The sequence below is a fragment of the Gouania willdenowi genome, chromosome 14 (assembly GCF_900634775.1).
Source record: "Gouania willdenowi chromosome 14, fGouWil2.1, whole genome shotgun sequence".
Classification (NCBI taxonomy): Eukaryota; Metazoa; Chordata; class Actinopteri; order Blenniiformes; family Gobiesocidae; genus Gouania; species Gouania willdenowi.
Genome location: NC_041057.1, coordinates 32869393 through 32885720, shown reverse-complemented (window position 1 = coordinate 32885720; position 16328 = coordinate 32869393). Strand labels below are relative to the sequence as shown.

At 42.1% G+C, this 16328-nt stretch overlaps 2 protein-coding genes across 3 annotated transcripts; one reads left to right on the top strand and one right to left on the bottom strand.

Annotated features, from left to right (window-relative positions):
* Positions 1–959: 959 nt before the first annotated feature.
* On the top strand, positions 960–1916 carry LOC114475294 (olfactory receptor 52N5-like). The gene has a single exon (XM_028465985.1). It carries the CDS (start codon positions 960–962, stop codon positions 1914–1916), a length of 957 nt encoding a protein of 318 aa, XP_028321786.1.
* A 5-nt stretch (positions 1917–1921) lies between these two features.
* On the bottom strand, positions 1922–15048 carry LOC114476196 (uncharacterized). 2 transcript variants are annotated; one of them, XM_028467544.1, is made up of 3 exons: positions 11415–15048; positions 5131–5195; positions 1922–1935 (listed from the first exon to the last, which is right to left on the bottom strand). In XM_028467544.1, exon 1 carries the CDS (start codon positions 13498–13500, stop codon positions 12469–12471), a length of 1032 nt encoding a protein of 343 aa, XP_028323345.1. In that variant the 5' UTR covers positions 13501–15048; the 3' UTR covers positions 1922–1935; positions 5131–5195; positions 11415–12468. The 2 variants fall into 2 exon arrangements, with proteins under 2 accessions (XP_028323345.1, XP_028323344.1); XM_028467543.1 differs by lacking the exon at positions 1922–1935 and having other exon boundaries at positions 4489–5195.
* Positions 15049–16328: the final 1280 nt, after the last annotated feature.

Here is a 16328-nt window from a genome sequence, read left to right as displayed (position 1 = left end):
TTGGACAAACCAGATACATCGTTTTCAGTGATATAGCAAAACTGCTCATTTGCAACACCTGTCCATAGGAGGCAACACATTTCACAATACACAATACAAATTACACTATTTAAAAGGTAAACAAATTTGAACCCCTTCCGAAACTAGTGTCGGTATCGGCACAGCATTGGTATGAACAAAGCAGGTCTCTCAGCTCTATGGACACAAGTCAGATAGTGGAGCCCAGAGTTCCCAGCAAACATGGTGACGTTGCTTTTAGTTGTTATGCTGCAAAGAAGTGAACAAACTTCCTGCAGTGCTGAAGTCAACATCAAGTCAAAGTTAAAGGCTTTTCTTTTTTCTCTACGGCGTATGACTGAGAGGGAAATTTTTAATTATATTGTTGTTGATTTATTGTTTTTACTGCTGATTTCAATGTTCTTATTTGTTTTTAAACTATTTCATGTTTTCTGTTGTACTTTATCATGTAAAGCACATTGAATTGCCTTGTGTATGAAATGCGCTTTACAAAAAAAACAATTGCCTTGCCTTTGTTGTATTTAAATACACTTAATATGTGTAATTTATGAGGGAATTTTAATATAAACAAGCTGCTGAACTTTAGTAGCTTAGGTGTAAAATTGAGATGTTGGCATTGAACCAGAGAAGTACTAAAAAATCCTGAAAGTAACCACAGCTTCTAACATTGAGATTTTAGCTCTAGAGAGTGTTTGCATGAGGTTGAGGTTGTGTGTGTGTGTGTGTTGTTTAGTGGATGCAGTGATTCCCTCAGGATGAAGGAGCATCAGTATAAAGCTGCAGAGAAGACGGAAGTCCAGAGTCAGACGTGTTGGACACGTCTGACAATGAGCGACCGTGTGAGCTTAAAGAGGAAGTTTTTCTATAAAAGCAGGTTTCCTCTGTCCTCATTGTGAAGGCCTTCTCTTTGTCTTGTGTGTTTGTGTTGTATTTACAGGTTGATGGAGAACTACACCTACAACAGCTTCACTCTTCAGTTGGAGGGCTTAAATGTCCACAAAGACTATGTGTACCTTGTCTTTATCTCCCTTTTGCTTGCGTACATCTTCATTATAGTTTTAAATGTGGGCATTGCTGCTCTGATTTTAATTGACACCAACCTCCATCAGCCCATGTATCTGCTTTTCTGTAACCTGCCCATCAATGACATCTTGGGGAACTCTATTATGCTTCCTCGCCTGCTGATGGACATCCTGCTGCCGCCCTCCGAGCGCCGCATTACCTACTACGAGTGTGTGGTTCAGGCTTTCACTTCACACATGTTTGGTACCACCTCACACACAGTGCTCATCATCATGGCCTTTGACCGTTATGTGGCCATCTGCAACCCTCTGCGATATTCCACCATCATGACCAACAGGATGGTGGTGAAGCTGACGGCGTCGGCCTGGGGTGTGGCTTTCTTTCTGGTAGCGATCTTACTGGGCCTCACCATCCGGCTCAACAGATGCAGAGCTATGATCATGAATCCGTACTGTGACAACGCCTCTCTCTTCAAGCTCTCCTGTGAGAGCGTGTTAATTAACAACATCTATGGCCTCACCTTCACCGTGCTCCTGTTCAGCTCCTCCATTGGCTCCATGGTGCTCACCTACTCTAAGATCATCATCGTCTGTCTGACCAGCAACAACAAGTCTCTGAACAGCAAAGCCCTGAAGACCTGCAGCACCCACCTGGTTGTGTTTCTGATCATGTTATTCAGTGGTTTCATTGTCATCTTAATGCATCGCTTCCCACAATACTCAGACTATAGAAAACTGACAGCCATCCTGTTCCATGTGGTCCCCTGCAGCCTGAACCCCATCATTTATGGCTTGCAGTCGGCAGAGATCAGCAGGTCTCTGTTAAAGGTGTTCTGTCGCCGCTCTGAGCAGAGAAAGGTGGTGAACAGCAGTTAGGTTTCCTCTGCTTCTTTACCTGTGGGTCAGTTAGAGCAGAGATAGGTCCACAAATATGAGATTGTCTGATTTTTATCAACATTCAAGTCAACATTTTATTGTGGAATCATTCCCTCCGCATCTGATCAAACTTCCATGTGGTCATTTAAAAATTATATCAAAAATCTACTGCTTAAAGAATAACCAAACTATTGTTTCTTTTTTGTTTTTTTCAGTTTTTTGTTTCTCTTTTAATGTTAATGTTGTTTTTTTTCTTCCTCTTTTCTGCTTCATTTCAAATTTTTGCTGTCCCGATGTTCCTTTATTTTGTCTTGTTTGTTTTGGTTTTTTTTTTCTCTTTAGTTAAAGTTTAATTGTTATATATCGGGAGCCCTCTTCTTCAAGCCCTATGAGGCTTTTTTAGGTTTTCCCTGGCATGCCTCTAAAGTGTATTTATTTCTGTTAATGTCTGTCTATTGTTGTTACTATTGTTGTTTTTAAACTGGGCCAGATGTGTGTGTTTTTTCTTTTTTTATATATATTTTTACGTTATTTTTATTATTTTTCAAAGCTAAAAAGAAGTTTTTGGGAGTAAACACCCAGAAATGATTCAGTATTGATGAGAGAAGTTAAACACTTAATAGACAAATAACTGGAACAAGCAGGAGTGTGTCAGAGTTCAGTCGGTGGGGTGAGACACTTCCAAATGTGCTACAAAGACATTTTATCAGAGACATGGATGAGGGAGCTATGGTCGTGTGTAAATACTGTATATATAAACATAATATGTTAGAATTATTTGGCTTTTTAATTTATGACCTCTGCCAAGGAGGTATTTTTCCTTCCTTGGCAGAAGTCATGAATTTCATTTATCAAACGCTTTTAACCAAAGCGACGTACAACATGAGCAGTAAGAGTTGACAGACTTGCTCAACATCTCACAGCAATGACCCAGGTTTGATTAGAACCAATGACCCTCTCATTACACCAACACCTCCTTTGGTTTGTTTGTTAGCAGGATTATGTCAAATGACGTCAAATTATTTAGACAGAATTCGAACCAAATAATATATTCCAAGCCTTTAAAGTGTAAATGCTCATGGTACCATGATCAGAATCATTGATCCAGATAACTGTCATATCTGACAAAAAGGAGATTTGGAGCTAAGTGGATGTTTGCGCTCTCTGATTGCTTTTGTTCATTGATTATATTTAAGTAATTATAGTTACATTTTATGTACGTATTTTTTTTATATCACATGTACATGTATATATGTGTGTGTATGTAACACTTTACAAGGTAGTGAAAAATGTTGATATTCAATTATCAAGATTTTATCATTGACAATTATGAATCGATTCTTAAATTTCCAAAAATCAGTTATTTGTATTTTTCAATTTATCATACAAACCATGCGGGTCATCCTAATTTGGATATTTTGATTAGACTATGCAATATTGAAGGGGCTGTGAGGTCAAATATTCAGCAATAATTGAAAATTTAATCAAAAATGTAAAAAAAAAATAGAAAAATGGTTTGTAATCAATAATTGGATATCAGTAATAGCAACCGAATCGAATTCTAAGAAAAAATTATATTAGATTTAAAAGTTAAACAAAAACTAACAGTTTTTACAAGAGGAAGAACTTCCTTTTCTTCTTATTTTATTAATGAAGAGTATGTGTTATGCTTCTTCCCACTATTTTTTCAATATGTTAAATGTGTTGTGTTTTTCTTTTCTTTTTAACCCTGTTTTATCTCATGTATTTGGAATGAACATTTTGGGAAATAAAATACACTTGTTACAGTTTGTATATAACAGAGTTGAACTTTAGTAGCTTTGGTGTAAAATGGAAATGTTGGTGTTTGTTCTAATGCTTTGTTTATGCATTTAGGAATAAATAAAATTATGATTCTGGGATCTGGATGAATATTTATATAAAGGTTTATATCTCACTCCTTTTTCATAATGTAAATTCTGTGACTGATTTGTGTTATTTCAGTCAGGCACCGTACCAAAATCCCTAAAAGTAGCTGCTGTGAAACCTCTGTTAAAAAGAGGACACTAGATGCATCTATACTGGATAACTAGAGACCAATCAGCAACCTTCTTTTCATGGCCAAGATCATTGAGAAGGTGGTCTTCAACCAACTGAGTCAATTCTTAACATTCAACAAAATATGAAATGATAAATTTCAGTCAGGCTTTGGTTCTCACAGCACAGTGTAACATGTATGCTATCTTACATTTAGGTACAAGGTTTGTACAAACAGATAGCGATGCAATTATTATTATTATTTGGGCTAGAGTCAGAAGCCTAGATTTAACTCAAATAGCGGAGAGTAAATACACTGAACACAGTTCTGATTTTTGGTGATGCCTTATATTGTGATACTTAAATTGAATAAACCAACATTAAGACTTTTACAACACTTGACACAATACACATGGCCATACATAGAAAAATACGATAAATACAGTTTCTTGGTGTCAGTGGACATTCAATAATTGTGTCGTACACATAGTCCATCAAGGCCCAACCAGAGTTCCAAGTCCATAGAAGGATAAAGTCCAAGTATCGGAGGGGAATGTATGAGGTTTGTGGGCCCTTTAGTGGGTTGCGAAGGGGGAAAAAACGAGAAAAAGAGCGGCTGCACAAAGGAGCCTCCTACCAGCCCGACCAGAGCAGTGGAGAGTCAGTTTGTTCGGTCCAGGCAGAATCTTCAGCTTAGTGCCCAGACTAGGCTCTAGCTCACCATCAACTGACCTTTATGACACACAGGTCCAATTAAATATCCAGTGTGCTACACACATTAAGAAACATTCAAAAATACTGGTGCTCCATAACACAAGCTGCATTATATTTACTAGTATTTCATGAATCAAATAGTGTACAATATAATTAGTTCTTGGTATATAAATATGATTCAAGTAATTATAATATTTGTTATATTAATCAATTCATTACAGTACTTATGAATCAAAAACCCAGCATCCACAAATAAAGTGCATAGCAGCCCAGTGATTGACTGGACTGCATTAAAGTGCATAGATAACAACAAGGAAACTGGTTTAAAGTGCTTAAAGTGCATTCATTCTCATCAACACAGCCATGAGAATAAACTATAAATCCAACATTTCAGTCAACAGATCATAATTAGAGAAAGAAAGCATACAAGATGTTATTAAATGTGCCAACCAAAGAGCAGCGGTTGCAGCTAAGCTAAGCTTACCAATTCTGTGGTTCAGTCCGTAAATGGCTCCGTTTCGGACAATCAATGGCTCCGGTATTCGGCTCCTATAGTTGGACATTTACTGCTTTTAGTTTCAAGATGTTCACTAAATAAACAACACCACAACGTACCTGCAGCAAACATCGTCACGTGACCCTCTCACTCCTACAGGCATTCAGCCACAGCTGTGTTTAAACAGTGAGTTGGACGCGCTCTCCTGTGATGGTGCGACGCAAAGGCGTGACGTAATGACGTAATACGTAAATATGTAGTATTTTATATAAAGGAAAGAAAATTAATAAATTAATTAATATTAAAGGGTTTTCCACCCAGGTTACAACAGAAACAGCTCTGATCAATGTAATCAATGATATAAGGTTTAACACTGATTCAGAAATATTTTTTGTTCTCATTCTTTTGGATCTAAATGCTGCATATGAACACTGTGGACCATAAAAGTTTGGTGTACAGATTGCAAACATGGGTTGGACCAAATGGAAAAATACTGCAATGGTTTAAGTCATGTCAATTCAGCAAATGGCCCACCCACTTTTTTTTTTTTTTTTACCAATTGTTTTTTTGATTATTAATAATAATAAAGACATTACATTTTTAGTTTGATCGGATTAATACTTTTTGAGATATGGCCAATTTAGTGAGGGAGGTATGTCGAGTTTTGTGTCATTTTTTTTTTTCCAGTTTCACCATCCAATATCTCAGGAACTAAATTGCATGGGAAACTGAAATTTGGTATACAAAGACAGCTCCACCTACTCTCACAATATACTAAAATATCTGCAATACACCTTATCTGGTGGACATGCCAGTCCCTCAAAATTGGAAAAAAGTTATTGTAAGTTTGAGTCTGGAACATGTTTGGGCCTTCAGTAAACAACTTACATCAGCTTTGAGCTATATACATAGACTGGTCACATTACTAATGATTAGTCACATATATGCATTGGTTATTAGATGACCTGCTCTTGAAATCCAAAAAAAAAAAAAAATAGTTTTTTACCATTTTCATTGGCCCATAACGGCATGTGGAATGTAAGAAAAAAATGTGATCCCCGTTGTTCTGGCTCCTTATGAGCCATTAAGAGTTTATTTTATGCTGTGAATGTATTTATATGGTTTCCTACATTATTTTGAAGAGTTTATTTACACTTACGTTTTATTTTGGTAAAACCGGAAGTGGCTGCCATACTACTTCCTGTTTGCCGAAAAGTCCGGAGAAATATTGTTCAGACTGCTGCACTGTGTCCTAAGTCATCACAGCCTGTAAGTTGATTAGAATAATTTATTTAACATGTCTACACTTGTCTGTGCCCTTGCATGTTATTGTATTTTAAGATTTTATCTAACTTTAGATCCTACAACTCGCTCACTAAAGCAGCAGTGGAAGCACGTGCTGAAGCTGAAGCTGCTCGCGCCAGAGCAGAGTTTGCACGTAAAGAAATTGGGATTAAAATTAAACAAGCAGAGTTAAGTGCCACATTAGATGCCCTTAAAGAAGAAAAGGAAGCAGAGGCTGCAATCTCTGAAGCCTGTGTGTTTGAAGCGGGTGTGGCTGAAGAAGCCATAAATCTTGAAACACAGTCAGCACACTCATCAGGAAAACAAGATGAGGACTCAAAACTAACTCAAGTCCACACTCAAGCTAAAGTGACCACTCAAATGCTTAACCAACCACAATACATTCAGACAACTACAGGCTACAAGCTGTCTTCAAATACTTATCAGATCATCGTGGTGACCAGACACTAAAAGTTTTACACCAGTTCAGAGATGCATCTTAAGCCCAGTCCCAGATCTAGCTTCCTCATTCGAATATGGCCCAAAAACAAATAAACAGGATATTAAAAATTAGTTTGATAATCTTCTGCCACCAGAATCCCCTCTCCCACAGTACAGGCATCCGAGAATTACACCTCAACCTATATGCTCCTTTTCCCCTTACAGTCCGTCTTTCCAGCCAAATCATCATAACACTGGGGACAATGACTTTATTAATCTTGCTAAATTTCTTGCTAAAAGAGCTTTAGTCACAGACGGTCTAACAAAGTTCACAGACAGGGCTGAAGACTACTGGGCATGGAGGGCTTCCTTTTATAACACTAGAGAGGGTCTAAGCTTAAAGCTTAGTGAAGAGTTAGATTTACTCTCCCGGTGGCTCGGAGAAGAGTCTTCCAAGCATGCCAAACGCATACGTTCTGTCCATCTCAATAATCCAGCAGAGGGCCTTCGTCAAGTCTGGTTACGACTACAAGACTGTTATGGGACACCAGAGGCAATAGAAAAGTCTCTTCTAGACCTATTGGAGAATTTTCCCAGAGTCAATAATAAAGACCCACAAAAACACAGAGAACTTGGGGACCTACTATCTGAGGTAGACGCAGCAAAATCTGATGGCTCTTTACCTGGCTTAGTGTATTTAGACACTTCACGCGGCATCGCTCAGTTGTTGAAAAGTTACCACTCAATCTCCAAGTCAAGTGGATGTCAGAAGGGACAAGATACAAGCAAAAGCTTCCCTCCTTTTTCATTCTTCTGTCGTTTCTTACAAGGTGAAGGAAGAATGAGAAACGACCCAAGTTTTAAGTCAACCACACCAGCTCCCACGTCCACTTCAGCGACACATGGCAACCACTACGCAAGAGCTGTTAAGTTCAGAGCTCCTGTCACAGTTCACAAAACAGAGGTAAAGAAATTCAACAAAACCAGCTTAGTCCAAGAATTCACAACAAACCAGTGTCCCATCCATCAGAAGCCACACTCACTCAAGAAGTGTAGGGGCTTTAGAGAAAAGACACTAGATGAGCACAAGGCATATCTCAGGGAACACAAAATTAGCTTTTGCTGCTGACTCCTCTACTCACCAAGCTAAAGATTGTAAAGTTGAAATCACATGCTCTGAGTGTAACAGCAACAAACACCTTTCAGCACTGCATGGAGGTCCAGCACCTTGGATTGCACCACATAGCCAATCTCAAAATGCCACTCCAGACCACGGCGGGGAGCAAAGGGAGGAACATGGTGTGAGGAGTAGTTAAGGCAGTTTAGAAACTACCTCAGCATGCACTCGAATATGTGGGAGCTTAAGCAGGGGCAGCTCCTGCTCAAAAATATGTCAGGTCTATGTCTACCCAGAGAGGCATTCAGAAAAGAAAGTCAAAGTTTACGCTATCATAGATGAACAGAGCAAAAGGTCATTAGCCAAGTCAGCACTTTTTGACACCTGTGGCATTTCTATGGGCAACATAGCACCATACACACTTAAGACATGTACTGGGGTTTCCATGACAAATGGCCGCATAGCTCATCATTCAGTCTGTCGATGGTCAGTTCTCCACTCCTCTGCCTTCCCTGCTTGAGTGCGACTTTCTACCAGATAACAAGTCAGAAATCCCAACACCAGAGGCTGCGATGGCTCATCCTCGCCTAAAACACCTGCCAGGTAAAATCCAACCCCTTGACCACAAAGCCCAAATAATGCTGCTGTTAGGCCGAGATATAATACAAGTACACAAAGTGTATGAATGTGTTAATGGCCCAATCAACGCTCCATTTGCCCAGAGGCTTGCTCTTGGGTAGGTTATTGTCGGGGATGTATGTTTAGGGGGAGCTCATAAGCCAACTGTTGTGGGCTCATTCAATACTAGCGTCCTTGAAAACGAGTGTCCAAGTTTTATGCCACCCTGCCAGAACATGTTTCATGTTAAAGAGCAACTTCAGTCACTCACTGAGCCCTGGGACACTCGAAGCTCATGCCAAATTGGGGATCAAATATTTGAACAAAGTGAGAAAGATGAAAAGCTAGCACCTTCTCTTGAGGACCAAGCTGGGTGGCACCAATGCCCTTTCGCACACCGAGGCCCTACCTCCCGAACAACAGAACTCTGGCTCTCAGTTGCTTCGAGTCACTTTGCCGCACATTAAAGAAGCGTCCTGAAATGCAGAAACACTTCATGGACTTTATGCAGGGGTTGTTCGACAAAGATCATGCAGAACCAGCTCCAGGGGAAGAAGAAGAATGCTGGTATCTGCCTTCTTTGGTGTCTATCACCCACACAAACCTGGCAATATCAGGGTCGTGTTTGACTCCAGTGCTAAATTTCATGGGGTCTCTTTAAATGAAGCACTGCTCACGGGGCCAAACATGAATAACAGCCTTGTCGGGGTGCTTGTCTGCTTCAGAGAAGAAGCAGTAGCTGTGACTGCGGACATACAACAAATGTTTCACTGTTTTTACGTGGAAGAAAACCACAGAAGGTTCCTCTGGTATCGCAACAACAATCCAACCGAGCCCATCATTGAGTACAGGATGAAGGTGCACGTGTTCGGTAATGGCCCATCGCCAGCAGTGGCAATATTTGGTCTGAGAAATGCAGCACAACAGCCAGACACAGAGTACCCCCCAGAGGCCAAAGACATTTCTATGTTGATGATGGATTAAAATCACTTCCCACTAAGTCCGAAGCACTCAAGCTTCTCAAAGACACTCAGGGACTGCTTGCTGTTTCCAACTTGAGGTTCCACAAAATAGCCTCAAACAGCCCAAATGTCATGAAAGCATTTCTCAGTGAAGATTTAGCAAGCGAGTTAAAGACATAGACTTCAATACAGAGTTCCCGCCAATGCAGAGAAGTTTAGGAATATCTTGGGACATTGACAAAGACACTTTCACATTTAAGGTCTCTCAACCTGAAAAGCCCTACATAAAAAGAGGGGTTCTGTCCACAATCAACAGTCTTTTTGAACCACTGGGGTTTGCAGTGCCAGTGAGCATCCAGGGGAGGGCACTGTTATGGGAACTGACCAAAAATATTTCTGGGTGGGACGAGACTCTTCCAGAGGCCATGTTCAAAGAGTGGCTAGAGTGGAAAAATGCCCTCAATCAGCTTGCGCAAACTCACATCACAAGACCATACAGCTCCTTTTCTTTTGCAAATAGAGAATACAAGGAAGTCTGCATCTTCTGTGACGCATCAACCAAGGCAATCAAAGCAGTGGCTTACTTGAGGGCGATAAACAAAGATGGTAAAACAGAGCTGCATTCGTATTCGGAAAAGCCAAACATGCTCCCAAACCGGAACTTACCCTCCCCAGACTTGAGTTATGTGCCGCAGTGTTGGCTGTAGAAGTGGCTGAGCTAATCAGAGATGAAATGGACATTCGGGTTACTGCAATGCGTTTCTTGTTGTTTGTTGTTCTTGGCTATATTTACAATGAGTCAAGGAGATTTCATGTCTTTGTAAACAATCGTGTGCAACGCATCCGACGAGTGACAAGTCTGTTTCAGTGGAGCTACGCCCCATCGGAGCACAATCCGGCTGACCACGGGTCCAGATCTCTACCAGCTGAAAAACTGCCATCCAGCACATGGCTGACAGGACCAGAGTTCCTCTTAAAAAAAGAGGACTGCTGTCAGTGAGTATCTTGAGCCTCCATTCTTAAAAGCTAAAGACCAAGTCAAAAACATTGGTGTTCAGATCTGGCATTCAGCAGTCAGATCAAATCTATCACATAAACAGCCTTCAACCACCTAAAGAACATCTCTAGAGTCAAAGGTTCAATGATTCAGATTTCTGGCAAAACAGAAGGGAAATATAGTGGATCGCATGTAGTCTACGTACATAGTGGAAGAAGTATCATCCCGTAAGGTTGCAAGTTTCTTAACTGATTGTTTAGAACAACGTTTGGGGTCCCCCATACCGAAATTAGAATAGGACAAATAACAAAATGAGTCAGACGTATCCATTGGTATGGCGGTGAGACGGGGGTGTGTTGATGACACAGGCATGTAAGAGCAAACATAGCAGTTAGATAGGCCCCTACTTTTAGCTTGGTAGTGCGCGTACCTATACCAGGTATTCGTGAAGAACGGGTGAGTGACATTGGTTGCGGATAGAGTGTTGTGTAGGGCGACGTCATTTATCAAAGACTTATTTCTGCTAGCATTAGAGGCCCTGTCAAATAAAACATTCTCATCAGGAACAACACTTGTATTCATCGACTTAAGTCCAGTGTTTTCGTTGGCATCTTTGGATGCCAGCAGCCAGAAGAATACTGGAATAATGGAGAGTACCACTGTACTAATTGGTGGCAGTACAAAGAGCATGAACATCAGCTTTTGTGAAGTCCCGAGGTCTTTCCCTTTTGCTTTTTGTTTTGCTACTTTCAAGGCATACAAAAGCTCATCAAAACACTGCTCCCGATTCGGAGAAAAGGAAATGCTCCCTGGCACTGCTCCCGAAAAGAAGAAACAGCTCCAGAAGGCGCACCTCCTTACTGCGGTTCCTCGATCAGCAGTGGTGTCGGCTCTCCCTCTGTTGGACCAGTCGCCTCTGGATCAGGGTCGGCAAGTGTTGGCACCTTCCTGCAGTGTGATGCGTGAATCCATGTGGCTCGCTCCGCGACCTTCACAGCCGTGTGGGTCATCAGTTGAATCTGGAAAGGGCCGATCCACCCCCGGTCGGTCCACCTTTTCCGTCTTGCGTTGTGCACGATCACAAAGTCACCTGGAAAGATATTGTGAAGGTTCTCGGTGGTAGTCAGAGGGAGAGCAGTGCGTACTCTGGACCTGTTGAGTGAAAGAATCGTGGAGAGTTGTGCACAGTACTTAATCAAACTGTCGTCCTGGAGAGCTGTCTCATCCCAGGACGAAACAGAGGGGGAGAGACCCACATTGGGTGGCCGCCCAAAAAGAATTTCATAGGGTGAAAGTTTAGATTTCGAATCGACCTGTTGTCTCATCTGAAGAAGGGACAAGCGGTAAGGCTTTGATCCAATTCAGCCCTGTCTGATCCATACACTTGTTCAACCTGTTTTTCAGAGTACCGTTAGCTCTTTCTACGGCCCCAGCGGACTCAGGGTGATAGCTGCAGTGCTTTCTAAAATCCATGTCTAATCTTAGTCCCAACTCTGTTATCACCTGGCTGACAAAATGTGTCCCATTGTCTGAAGAGATCTTGTATAGGATGCCCCACCTAGGAATGATGTCTGTTAACAGTGCTTTGGCTACTGTTGTGGCTTTCTGGTGTTTGGTTGGAAAGGCCTCAATCCATTTGGAGAACATGTCTATGATAACCAAACAGTGTTTCTTTCCCTCACATGGTGTTAGCTCAACAAAATCCATCTGTAGGTGTTGAAAAGGCATAGATGGCTGAGGCTTAGCTGTCTGGCTATTCAACGGTTTCTTTCTGCCTGGGTTGTTTTTAGCACAGATCATACATCTTTGACAAAACTCGGCTGCAGAGGAAGAAAATCCCTTAGTGTACCACACTGTCTGAACTGAGGACACAATCCCACCCTTTGACACATGGGCCTTACCGTGTGTCAACTTAGCATAAACAGGAAAAAGAGCAGCCGGCAAACCCCACTCACTTGGTGACAGTCTGAGGCCTCCCATTTGGGGCGATCGCCGGGAGTGACAAAGGCAGAGAGTTCGGACAGAGAGGCAACAGGTTGGGGGGTAGAGAGGAAAGAGGAAGAGGGAGGGACGCATGTGCAGGCTGCAGATTTGGCAGCCGCATCAGCACGTGCATTACCATGAGAGACCTCATCAGCAGCAGAGGAGTGAGCTGCGCATTTACAAACAGCAACAGAGGAAGGTAGCTGAATAGCATCGAGAAGAGCAGACACAAGGGTGAAGTTCAGAATTGGAGAGCCATCAGATTTGAGAAAACCACGCTGTTTCCAGAGCGCCCCAAAATCATGCACAACCCCAAAGGCGTAGCGAGAGTCAGTGAAGATCGTAGCAGACCTACCTGAGGCCAGGCGGCACGCCTCGGTAAGGGCGCAGAGTTTGGCGGCCTGGGCGGAGTAGTGAGAGGGAAGCGAGGATGAGGAAACAGTGGATGAGTCGGAAACAACAGCAAAGCCCACCTGGTTAGCCCCAGTGTTGGGGTCACGGGATGCAGAGCCATCCACGTAGAAAATGTAGTTAGGGTCAGTGAGAGGGACAGAGGAGAGATCAGGATGAGGAACCAGAGCCTGAGAGAGAACAGCAATGCAAGAGTGAGGCTCTCCATCCTCGGGGAGAGGTAGGAGAGTAGCAGGATTCAGAGTGGAACACCGGCGGACATGCACATCAGGAAGACCCAAGAGTTTGATGTTGTACTTGAGCCAGCGGGCCGCTGAGACATGTGAGGTCTGCATATCCCTGAAAATGGACGTGACACAGTGGGGCACATGGAGATGAAGGGGAGCATAACCAGTGATTTCACGAACTAAGGAGACAGCAGCCTCACAATCCGCGACGGAGCGCAGACAAGGCGGAAAGGCTCTGGCCACTGGGTCAAGTTTCTTTGAGAAGTAGCCACAAGGTTTCAGTTTGCCCCTGTGCAGCTGGCACAGGACGGAGGTCATGCAATCCCCTTTTTCATCCAACAACAGGGTGAAAGGGCGCTGGGGATCAGGGATGCCCAGGGTGGGGGCTGTTTGGAGGACCGCTTTTAAGTTCTCAAAGGCGCGTAGGGCTTCAGAGGTCCAGACCAGGGCCTTAGAAGGTGAGTTTTTCACCACTGCCCTCAAATTGCATTCATAGCCAGAAAAATCAGGGATAAAATTTCAGCAGAAAGAGCACATGCCCAAAAAGGACAACATTTGCTTTTTAGTCAAAGGTTTGGGAAGAGCGACAATGGAAGCAACTCGTTTTCTGGACAGAGTTTTTCCCTCACAGGAAATGGTATGACCAATGAATTGGACGATTTCCTGGACAAACTGAAGGTTGTAAAGCGAAGCCTTGTGGCCCTGCTAATGGAGGTGGTGCAGCAGAGATAAGGTGTCTCGCTCACATTGATCTTTGGAAGGAGCTGCAAGGAGTATGTCATCGACAGTGGAGGAGGGAGGAGCCCTGTGAGAGGGCAAGGGAACAGAGGCTCTGCTCAAGGGCAGAACAGTAAATGTGGGGGCTACACGTGAGGCCCTGCGGCTACCTGGTCCACGTGTATTGCTGTCCCTTAAACATGAACGCAAACCAGAACTGTGAGTCCGGGTGGACTGGGATACTCTCAAGTTTGTATGTGTTTGTAATACCACTGCCCAACTTGAAGGGCCAGAGAAGAAGACAGAGGACGCTGAGAACAGCTCTGTGCTTGGTTGACAGTTTATCCACAGTCATTGGGGGAACTTTGACCCGATAGGCATTCACTGCAGGTGAAAACCACGTTAAAGGGGTTGGAGTTGGCTGCCAGTTGTCGGCTAAATGACAGCGCAGGACAAAGGGTCCCAAATCCTTCCACTGAAGTTCGGGAGCTTTCGCAACTGAAATGTGAGGGAAGGAGTCGGGAACGTCAAACAGAGGTAGCTGGTGTGCTGTGAGCTACACAGCAACTGCAGCGTGGTGTTGGTCAAAGTATAGGTTAAAGGTCGTGAGATCTCAATGCCAGCGTCAGTACAAGTGAGAACTGCTTTGAGTTTAAGAAGCAGGTCTTTGCCCAGTAGGTTCACAGGACAGTTGTTTGAAACCACGAATTGGTGAAAAAAATATGTTTCCTGCTGGCCAAATACATTAAGCAGGTCTGGCTACTGGTTTGCGAGAAGTAGCACCGTTAGCGCAAATCGAATAAACAAAAGACGGAATGAGCTGTAGACGGCAGCGTTCGGAAAATGTAATCACTGAATATGTTGCGCCAGTGTCAACCAAAAATTTGAGCGGAGTACCGTTAACAATGATTGTGGTTACCGGTAACATTCGGTAGGCGTCGGCCTTCAAGCTTTTCACAACATTCATCACCATAGTTTCTCTTCATCTGATTTATGAGAGGTGCTCTCCAATCCACTTCCTCTTTGGAGGATGGTATGCTTTGATTATTGCCCATAATTTCCTGACAGTCCGTTCAACACTGATCAGGCGCATTACACAAAAATACACATAATGATGACTTCAAAAAACATACATTACAGAAAAATACAACAAAATATGAAAATGGCTCAAAATACACAAAACTAAATATTTATACTAAAAATACATAAAACTAAATGTTTACACAAAATGACTCCAGAATCACACTACAATGGCAACAAAACAATAACTATACAAAAAATGCACAAAAACACAACAGAAAGATACACAAATACACATGACTCCAAAAACCATATGTTACAGAAAAATACACCAAACAAAAAAATATAAAAGTATTGATGAAGTCATGCACATGTCCCATAAAATTAAACCAGGAAAATTACACCCGCAAATATACCCCTTATGCTCCCACATGAATGCATACTTCCGACGGGCACTGTACGAGTATCTATCTAAAAAGCACGGAACGTCTGTATGCGTGTGTGTCTGTAGCATTTATCTCCCAGACGCGGTGCGAGTTCAACCTGAAACTTGGTCAACAGGTTCAAAATACCCCGAGGGTGTGTATATGTTATTTTGGAGCAATTTGGTCATTTCAAAATGTTTATTTTAATTTTATTTCACTTCTGGACGGCCCCGAAATGACACCTATTCAGCTTTTGACCTCAGGGTGTGAGGGGGCGCTAGCGCACCATCTATATCTATTTCACTGCACAGCTCCTCACCCAAGCAAGAGTCACGTGTGCGGCCAAAGCCAATCGCTGCGCACACAGCCAAGCAGACACGGACTGTAAACACATGAGCGATAGAGAAGAAGATAATTTAGACCGAGACACGGGAGCTCTCTGAATAGATCATTTGAAACCGTCAGCCACTGGTGAGTCTTTTGCAGACAACTATCCCAGTCCGTTCAATACTCCATCTGGAAATCTGCGGATTCTCTGTGGTGCCGTGCATGGAAGCTAAGCTCTGACCACTTGGTTAAAAGGTAAAAAAAATATTTTTGTTTTTTAAAAAAAGACAGCCGAATTGTACATATACTTTAATTTACTAACTCACTCATATAGTTTGGAGCTTTACGTTTTGTTTTGCACAGTTTTGTTACTTTTCTGATTGGCGCTACAATGTCTATGGAGTTTGGTTATCAGCGTCTCAAACATTTCACGGGAACACACGCACAAGGTATTTATTTATTTATAATAAAAATAAAAATATACTAAATGAGTAAAAAAAAAAAACGCAAAAAATGCACAAAAAGACAACTGAAAGATAAAAAAAAATACACATGACTCCAAAAAAATATACATTACTATGAGTAAAATAAAACACAAAAAATGCACAAAAAGACAAATGAAAGATAAAAAAAACACACATAATGACTCCAAAAAAT